This window comes from Charadrius vociferus, unplaced genomic scaffold, assembly GCF_000708025.1.
Source record: "Charadrius vociferus isolate BGI_N301 unplaced genomic scaffold, ASM70802v2 scaffold394, whole genome shotgun sequence".
In the NCBI taxonomy this organism is placed as follows: Eukaryota; Metazoa; Chordata; class Aves; order Charadriiformes; family Charadriidae; genus Charadrius; species Charadrius vociferus.
Window position 1 is genome coordinate 195,410 of NW_009647947.1, and position 10,287 is coordinate 205,696.

Below are 10,287 nucleotides of genomic sequence, written 5' to 3' on the forward strand. Positions count from 1 at the left end.
TTATTTCTGAAGTGCTCCCTTGGTACTTCTCTTGCTTTATCTACTGTTTGCTTATCTTTCATAAACACTTTTATCACATAAGATTTCATTAAAGTCTCCCTAATTAAAGGACTTGTAAGTCAGCATAGCCTGTAATTTGAGGCCTAAGTCTTTTTTTTCTTCAACTGAAGTATATAACTAAAGAAAAATTGGATGTTTTGCTCCAGCTAGCTTATTTTAAGCCTATCTATGAGGTAGAAATAAAATACCTAACTTCAGGCGTGTATTCTTTCATCTGTCGCAATGCCTCCCATGTGTATACAGGATACGCCTTGTGGTTAAGATTTGGGAAATTATAACTTTATTGAAGTCTTAGCTTTTCAGAGTATGCCAAATGCTGTATAGAACAGGAAGTTTTTATTGTAAATACAGATTCTGTAGCATGTTGGAACCTCAGGTGATATTTCTAATTTTAAATTATAATCTCTGTTCAGAGGTTTATAAAAATACTAACTCACAGGTAGGTCCTTTTTTATGGAAGTGTCATTCATCATTTTGATTTGAATTTCTTGTCTGCATTTCACCTACCTTCTATGACTAAGAATGATGTGCATGCAATTTTGATTTATTTCACTGAACAGTAGTCTAGAAACTGTAAGATTTTAGATTCTTAGTGTAAAAAAAACCTTAACCCAAAAAACCCACAAAACAACCACCCCACCCCCCCAAAAAAAAAACCCAACCCAACCCAACCCAAAAACACAAACAAGGGAATATAGAAGCACCTGAGTATGCCAGGTATTGCAGGTTTTTAACTAGAGGAGTATAACCATCTATAAAAGAGTCTTAGAAAAGAATAGTTGTTGATGTATTTTTGAGGGCATAGAAAAATCATGTGAATGAATAAAAAGTAACACTGTTTGCAGGTCACGATGCTTGAGTGAGGTTTTATTGAAGGTGGATATGCTTAAAACTTGTAGGCCATAACACTTGCTGAGGTACTGTGACTTCCCATTCCGTAGTTTTTTTGGGGGATTCCTTTGTTTCTTTTCTGTAGTGGTTTTTGGGCCACGAGACTGTATGGCGAGGGTGTTTTATTCTTTATGTAGGGTGCAAGGAGCACATTAAAAAGTGACCTTACAGGGAAATAATTCTTTTTTTACTTACGGCATACCGTATCTCTATTAAGCCTAGATCAGCTTTCTAGTTCTGTACTTGCTTTTTCAGCGAATATTCTGTATCACTATAGTTTGTACTCCTGAGATTCTGAAAGGAACAAAGTTTTGATCAGCAGTTGTGTTCTTGATAACAGCTGATTAATTGTAGTAATTTGATCTGAAGTGCTACTGCATAGCGGAGAGGGCAGCTCACTGCCCTCAGTGGTTAGTATGAGTGAAACTTGAATTTTAGTTTATTTCAGCAGTGAAGGCATGCACTTTGGAGTGCTGTTTTATAAGCTCCCTAACATGTTATCTCACAGAAAGGACAGAGGGGACACAATTTTTTTTAAAAAATACTTCTTTTTGCAAAGTGCCATATAGGTGGATTAACTTCCTAGGATTTATGTCATCCTATTTTTCTCCTATAATTATACTCTTCACACTGTCATAAAACATAGAGGGAAAAGTTGATTTCCATACCATTCTTGCTGCTGCTTCTTTCCTCCATGCAGCACAGTGCCCTCCAAACCCTTGTGAAGGGGAAGTCATTGTTTCTGAAAATGTGCTTAAAATTGCTTTAGGAACATCTTTGTGAGAGTGAGCGAGGAAAGGATTTAAGTCCTTGTCGCTTCCAGAATATAGGAATTAATTCTGTATCATCATGTGTCCCCCTTCATGAGGGTCATATAAGCAAGCACAGTCTCTTCAGCAATACACGTATTGGATTATACTCGAATGTTGTTTTAGTGCCTGATAGAAATAGCTCTTTTTTGTAATTTTCACAAGACTGACTGTAATCCTAACTATGTAAGCTTAATTGTCAAAGGCCTGCGAAATCTTGTTAAGCTCTTATGTTTGTTTCTTGCTCTTTTCTGTAGTCCTGTAGTGTAACTAGTCTTTATACTGAATTTTAAGCATATTCTTTGTATGGCGTTACTCTTGTTGATTGCTTTGTCCGCTGTAGTTAAGGTTTTGAGTGGTTAAATGATTAATTTTTATAAGTAATTTTTTTTTCCGATATTGTGAAGGCTCGTGAAGAAGAGATGACAGCAAAAGTTCATGAGTTGCAGGCACAGCTAGAAGACTTGCAAAAGGAATACAAACAAAGGATTGCAGAAGAGGAACATTGGAACAGTGAAAAAGTGAGCTTGTGCTAATGTTTATTTTTGTATCTTGAGGTGTGAAATGCTTAGTCTTCATAAAATTCTGTAGTTTGCTCTTAATTGGATTTTATTTATATATATGGCCTTCACTTTCCCATACAGTTTCTTTTAGATGTTAACTTCTTCAAAAGTGAACCTTGTTAGAATCTGCACTATTTGATAGCTACCTTTTTTAATGGTATGTTAAAACATCCAGTTTTGTTGTGATTATTAGGGTGGGTTTTTTTGCTCTCTACATGTGTTTTTATGTTGATTTTACTGGAAAACCTTTACAGGGAAAGGAAATCACATTGGGTTATTTTTAGTGGGATTTTTTGGTTTTAATTCAAATTCCAAAGGGCTCTGAAATCATGCCTTGAAAATATTAATTATGGACGGAGAGGTCTTCATTGAAAGAAGACTGAGCACATGCTTTTGCCTTTCTCAGACCACGTTGTATTTTGAGGAAATCTTTGAAAATATTACTAGTTACTATTGCACTGAGAAAAGTATATCAGGTGGTGAGTCACTGATGAGAATTCATATTAACCTTATTTTTAAATTTTTCATTTTGACAACAGGCAGCAGTGGGGATAGATACTAAATATATTTATTTGACACTACAAACACAGTAAAAATAAACTCACTGTCCTAATGTTTGTCCCTTCTGCCTTGCATTTGCTTACAATACCGTTTATATTACTTTTATTAACTTTTTGTGGGAAATTGATGCGTTTGTTGTCTAAAGTTGGAGTCTCCCGAGTCACAGAAGTTTGTCTTATAAAACCTCCTGTGCTGCTTGTTGTCAGCCTAGGCCAAACATTACACATAATGTGTCCACTTTGACATGAAGCGTAACTATACGTTTGAACAGTATTTTTCTGACTGTGATAAACACTTGGCAAGTACTAACATCCTTAAGCGTCAGTGTTGAGATGTAAAAATATCAGAAACTGCCTCGCTTCGTGAGAAAACAGGTGTCTGATCAGATGATTGAGCTCTTCAGAAGCAAGAATTGAGATTACAGGTTTGAAATCCGTAGAGGAATGATTTTCCCTTATTTCTCCTATGGTTTCCCCAGTTTGTGGAGTGTTGGAAAACCTGCAGGTTTTATAAACGCACAGAGACGGGGAATAGCTTTCCTTTTCAACACAATTCCAGAGAGGCTCAGGAAGAAACAACCACTTCTGTGTTAAGGTTCAGGTTACCTTAAAAAAAAATCATTTTGCACACAAATTATTTGATATTCAAATGATTTTAAAACCTTGAGTCATACCTATGACTACTAAAGCATTATTTTCCTTGGAGTTGGAACACTGAAAGATAGAAATTTCAGCTTAGAATTGGTTCTGTGCTTCATAAACATTGCTGTCTTTGCGAGATGTAGAGCTCATGAAGCTCTTTAGCTGAAGCTATTTTTAGATAAATGTTCACATTTCCAAATGTAACCTGGAGAATTAAGGAAGAAGATACAATATTGTGAATAGTATTAATAGTAATTAGGGTTTTCCTGGCATGTGGTTCATGCTCATTCAATTATAATTCATCTCCAGTATGCATTTTGTAAAGATTCGGAAAGACTAGATTCTTGAAGTTATATTTATGGTCATTGTCTTACAGAATCAAATGAGAGAATTTAAATATAAGCTTTATGTACTGTCAATACAAATAAGTTAAACTGTTTATGGGACTACTTAATTTTATAAGTATATGTGTGATTTGGTCATTTCAATTTTTATCATCTTTAATTAACACTCGGTGTCACAACTAGCAGCTGATCTATATTTCTTTTTTTACCTGTGTCCAGTGCTTGATATACTCAGTGTTTTTTCATACTGTTTAATCTAATCTGTTTTTGTTGTTCTAGGTCACAATAACAGAACTTCAGGTAAGTTTTAAATTTTGTTGGTTTTGCTCTCTAGATTATTCTGTTTCACAGCAGTTTGAAAGCAGAAATACTGCTTATAAATTTCTGTGTGTTAAAAGGAGAAAGGTTTGTGGAAAAGGTACCTATGATATATCTTCAGCAGTTTCTTGATGATTTCCATATGTGGCCGTTCTTTCAGGCGCAGCTTGCACAGAAGACAACGCTAGTCAATGATTCAAAACTGAAAGAGCAGGAGTTCAAAGAGCAGGTAAGGGTGCTGTTTGAACAAGTAAAAAGTATTCTTGTTTCATACTTTGTGTTTGCAGTGTTAAAAGGCTTGCTCTCTTCAAGTGCTGATGCAGCACATCTCCACACAGGTACTATGGAAATAATATGCCTGTAAAATAGTTTTTACGCGTACTTGCTCTCAGAAGTTCTATGCGCTTTTCAAAGTACTCCTCCGTCTCCAAGAATGAGAATACCACGTGCTTGTGATACAGGTTAACAAAACATTTGCACAATGAAAAGTGGAACAATGCCAGACATGAAATTATGGATATTTTATTTTTTTAAACTAAACCTTTTTTGATGTTAAGGACAATTTTTGTCCTTTTTTATGTATACGTATATGTATAAGTCTTTCTGTGTATAAAAATAGACACGTATATATGTATATAAATCCATATATACACATAATATTTGCTATAGATGTATGTATGTGTAAATACACATGTACACGCATTTCCTTAAGTAGTTTAGGGACAGTTTTTAATAACACATTTTTTTAATAGAAGGAGATGATGTTTAGCTGAAAACTGTTTCAATTATGCTTATTTTAGCTACTTGTGAATATACCATTTATCATTTCAACTGTTTTCCACTCAGATTCATGTACTGGAAGACCGGCTGAGAAGTTACGAAAAGAATACGTACGTCACATCGGTTGGAACACCGTACAGAGGTGCAGTTCTTATCACAAAGTTTTTCGTTTCTTTGACAGAGATGCTTTGGTTTAGACAATTTATTAAAACATCAGTCTTTTTAAAAACACTCGTATATTATTTTTATGACATCTTGTCCTTGTTTTATCTTGTCTGTTATAATAGAGCTGGGGTGTGATTTCAGGTGAGCCAATCACACAGCATTTTGTTTGATGTTTGTTTTTATGTCATACAGTTAAAAGAGCTCTATATCAAAGTTCTTAAGCTTTCTGTGTCCCCTGGGGGAGTGGTATAGGCAATGGCACTCAAAAGTGGGCGAGGAGGATTTATTCATTTGTCTTGGCTAATTAAATACATGTTTTATGACTCTTTAAAATTCTTAACAATACAAATTTTACAGATCTTTCTTGTGTTACATATCTGGGCATTTACTGTTCTTCTGGTTAGAGTTCCTTTGCAAGATCTCCTGCTCTTACACCTTTGTGATATGTGTCCTTGAAAGTGTTTCTGGAGCTGAAACCCCCTGGCATTTCAGGCAAATAACAGTCTCCTCATTATTCAACTCATGGCGAGCGCAGGGAATAGAACATAACAGTTCTTCTACATTATGCCCAGCGTTACGCATGACCAGCTCTGACCTATGCCTGAGTGCTCCATGCAGAAGAGCAGCTCTCTGCAGTGCAGGTCCCAGGCCCATCCAGGAGCCAGGGGCAGAGACGGGAGATCTACAGCATCCCTCAAGCAGGGACTGAAGGCCCCAGGCCAAGTTGAGACACCTGCCCTTGGCAGGAGATGTGGGTGGAGGTCCCAGGGGAGGCGGGTCCCAGACATTGAGGCCTATGAGTACCCCCAGGACCCTGACAAAAGTAGACTTGCACTGGTCATATGCTCTCCTGACATCGATGGTTGGCCACTTTGGAGACTGAGTATTGGGCCAGATGGACCTTCTCTCAGAGGGAGTGCTGCTGTTCTCAGAATCTTTTGTTTTAGCATGTTTTTTCGTGGGCAACAGATTGGGCATTTTTAAAAACAAGTACAAGGAGTAAAAGAAATTCCACAGGGAAATGAACAGATTTGCTCACCTCCAAAAGATTTACAACCATTTAGTTGAGGAGCACATCCTGCTTCAGACTGAGGGCTTGATCTTTGAGCCTCAGTAGTGTTAGAGATGTGGGGTTTTGCCATTCTGTGGAAACCCAGCTCAACTGGATGAACACAGACTTTCAAGAACCGCACTTCACACATGCTTTTTGCAGATTTGTGCAGGTGTGCCAGGGGGATGGGAGCAGTCTTTTTTCAGTGGTGCCCAGTGATAGGACGAGGGGTACCGGGCACAAGCTTGAACATAGGAAGTTCCATCTTAACATGAGGAGGAACTTCTTTACTTTGAGGGTAGTGGAGCACTGGCACAGGCTGCCCAGAGAGGTGGGGGAGTCTCCCACACTGGAGACATTCAAAACCTGCCTGGACGCTGCCCCGGGCAACCTGTTGCAGGTGACAGGTTGTAGGTCTAGCGAGGGGGGGTTGGACTAGATGATCTCCAGAGATCCCTTCCAACCCTGACCATTCTGTGATTCTGTGATATGATGCACAGCTCTCATGCCCACCAGAAGGTACATGCCTCCTTCCCACAAGGTGACAGAGCCAGTGCCTAAGCTGGGACAGGCCATGGGTATTCAATGCCTTCTGCTAGTGCTGGGAAGAAGTGGCATCAAAGATTTCCTCAGCATGTACTGGTAGGGTAAGGAACGAGGTAGGAAGAGGAATAGCATAGCATAGTTCAGCTGTAAGGGACATACAACGACCATCTAGTCCAACTGCCTTGCTACTCCAGGGCTGACCAAAACTTACAGCATGGTATTAAGGGCATTGTCCAAATGCCTCTTAAATACTGTCGGGCGTGGGGTATCAACCACCTCTCCAGGAAGCCTGTTCCAGGGTTTGACCACCCTCTTGGTAAAGAAATGTTTCCTTCTGTCAAGTCCAAACCTCCTCTGACAGAGGCAGCTTTGAGCCATTGCCCACGTGTCCTGGCACTGGATCCCAGGGAGAAGAGATCATTACCTCCCTCTCCTCTTCCCCTCCTCAGGAAGCTGTAGAGAGCAGCGAGGTCTCCCCTCAGCCTCCTTCTCTCCAAACTAGACAAACCCCGTGTCCTCAGCCTCTCCTCAGAGGACATGCCTTCCAGCCCCTTCACCAGCTTTGGTGCCCTCCTTCAGATGTGTTCGAGGACCTTAACATCGTTTTTAAATGGTGGGGCCCAGAACAGCACACAATACTCAAGGTGAGGCCACACCAGTGCTAAATACAGCAGGGTAATCGCCTGTTTTGACCGGCTGGTTATGCTGTGTTTGATGCACCCTGGGATGCAGTTTGCTGCCGTGGCTGCCAGGGCATGCTGCTGGCTCCTGTTGAGCCTCCTGTCAACCAGTACCTCCAGATGCCTTTCTGCGTCTGCTCTGTCCCAGGTGCAGAATCTGACATTTGTTCTTACTCAATTTCATGCCATTGGTGAAATACAGATTTGTATGAGTGACTCTCAGTATATGTATTCTCTTATTTTTGTTTACACAGATGGAAACCTTCACCATACTGACGTTTCCCTCTTCGGGGAGCCTACTGAGTTTGAATACTTGAGGAAAGTGCTCTTTGAATATATGATGGGTCGTGAGACAAAGGTATGGAAAGTTGTGTATGGTGACCTGTGATTCAAGTTAGAATACAGTTTAACACCCTTGCTGTATAGACGTGAAATATCATGTGTTTGGATTTGTTACATGCTGTTTATTACTGACAGAGGATTCAATAGGCTTTCACTTCCCCCCCCACCCCCAAAGTGGTATGATCCATACCTTAAAAACTTTGTCAGCAAGCCAAGATGAATGATGGGGGAAGGGGGGTTGTCACATCTCTGACCAATGTACCTATGAAGACAAAACCCTTACAGGTAGATATGATTTTTCTAGTAAAAGCCCTGTTGTTATCAAGCTTAATGTACTGTGAAAGCTGGTATGTGTAGTAGTGCTCTTTTGACACAAACATGATAAGTAACCATTGGATTAAATAATAGTTTGTCAGAAGCTCTGAAGGTGGTGAAATATCTCTTTAACTGTTGCTTAAAGATGTTTTACAGGGCTCCCAAATCTGTATACCTTCCCTGGATAGTATTCGTTTACTCTTAAAAATAGTGAAAAGCTGCACAGTATGCTTCTTGTTGTATGCTGCAAGCTTGTGAAATCATTCCGAAGTTGGAATTCTACTAGCTTGTAGCAATACTGATGCTTAGAGATTGACTAGGTTCAAAAGAGGTATGACATAACACAGAAATTTTCTTGGATGATGAATGCTATGTGGATGAATTTTTTCTGATTTTTTTTTTTTTTAATTTATTTTTTTAACTCCTCCCTGGAGTTCTTCCATTCTTTGTTGCCCTGCTTTCAACTTGGACTACTATTAAGCACAGAGGTTTTATGCAGGTTTCTATATTAATTAGCTTTGTTCTCATTGTGCTCTGTGCAGAATAAAACTTGGTCTGTGCAGGACATCTTGTTCTTATGGGATTCCTCCTTCTCTCTCTTTTTAGCCCATTTTTCACTTTGATATTAATTCCTTTTTTATTAAAAATAAAAATCCCTGATCCAAAAACCCCAGAATCACTAGTTACCTTCTGTTCACAAGCCGGTGGCTCGTTGGATGGCTCTCCTACTTTAATAACAAACAACTGAAATCATTAAAGCAAAATACTTACATTACTGGATTTTATGATATTGAATTTTAAGGGACTTGGACAAGCAAAAATGCTAAAAAAATGTCAGCAGTGTTTCAGCTTCAAACAAACCTTGAGATGGCTGCAGATGACTATTGCAGTAGCTGATGTACATAGCAAATTTGCATTCAAGAAAACCTAATTCGAAACTTCTTTTTCACTGATTAAGGCAGTTTCTTACTTGTCTTCAGAACTTTACATGCCTCAAAACTTTTTGGGTTACCAACTTGTGAGGGTTTTTTTTTTCTTTTTAACAGTGACATACTAAAATTTGCCATTGTTTTCTTCGATAACGACAAACAACAACCAGTGCTAAAGTAAATTGTCTTTAGGTCTCTCTTCTATCTTTCTTTCAGTTGTTTTGATTAAAAGCTTTATGAATAAATATATGTAATAAATTCATGCATGCATTTATATGTATGTATGTATTTATAGACATAAGTATGTATTTATTTGACCAGGAGATTACGTTGTATTTAACCAGAAGATGCCATTACAACATTGCCTGCACAATGGCTCCTAAAAGAAAAGATGAATATTGGGAGCAGAAAAAAATAAATCGGAAAAGATAGACATCTGGTTCCTACAGTAACTTGACAAGGCATTGTTTGAAAGTTGGTATGATTGAAAGGGGAAGTGTACTTAAACAAACAACCAGCAGAAATAACTTTCAAAACACTTCAGTCCTTAGCTATGGGAAGTTAGATGTAGATAGGTAAGGGAGAATGACAGTGTACTTAAAATTGAATGTGATTGTATTCCTCTCTATTGTGTGCTCATACTATTTTGATTACCTCTTAGCAATTTTTAATTGAGGGTAAATGTTCTGATGTATTGCAGGAAGTGAAATTTCTGGTATTGTCTAGACCTCTATTATTAGCTGATAAAGATTGTAGCTGTACTGGCATTTACTAAGGGAAGATTAAAATGGAATGAAGGCTAGCATTTTTACTAATTTAAATATGAAGATACTTTGGTCTCTTCGCTTTTGCTTCAAAAAGTACTTTCAAGCTGATTTCATCTGCTGGTTTTCTTTCAACCAGTAGATATGTGGCTGGAAGACACTGAGCTTGGTGTCTGCTCTTGTAGGGATTGTATCATATAATCTCAAATTTACTGAACTGTGTCTTGAAAACTGGTTTCATTCTGCTACGCTGACTGGAAAACCATGAGCAATGACAGTATGATTGATAAAATCTTAATACACAGTCTAAGTCTGTTAGTAAAGTATTAACGTGTGCTTCTTTCCCTCAACACAGTCCTTGAGTTAAAAGATGTGTATTGAGATTTACCTCCTCAGCACAGACATGCCTTTCTCTCAGTTTTTATTCTGCTGGACCAGACAAGGCAAATTTTTTCTTATAAGATCATTCTGGTGGCCTTTTTCTGTGCGGGGTCTCCTTTTATGGTTCAAATGTGTGTGCCATGTCTT

The 10,287-nt window shown here is 38.4% G+C and overlaps 1 protein-coding gene across 1 annotated transcript in view; it reads left to right on the forward strand.

Annotated features, from left to right (window-relative positions):
* Positions 1 to 10,287, forward strand: part of GOLGA4 (golgin A4) — a 54,694-nt gene that overhangs the window by 37,901 nt on the left and 6,506 nt on the right. Inside the window, exons 17-21 of the mRNA XM_009883277.1 lie at positions 2,168 to 2,281; positions 4,149 to 4,169; positions 4,348 to 4,416; positions 5,034 to 5,109; positions 7,664 to 7,767. Of these exons, the coding sequence (XP_009881579.1) occupies positions 2,168 to 2,281; positions 4,149 to 4,169; positions 4,348 to 4,416; positions 5,034 to 5,109; positions 7,664 to 7,767 (384 nt within the window). The remainder of the gene's footprint in view (positions 1 to 2,167; positions 2,282 to 4,148; positions 4,170 to 4,347; positions 4,417 to 5,033; positions 5,110 to 7,663; positions 7,768 to 10,287) is intronic.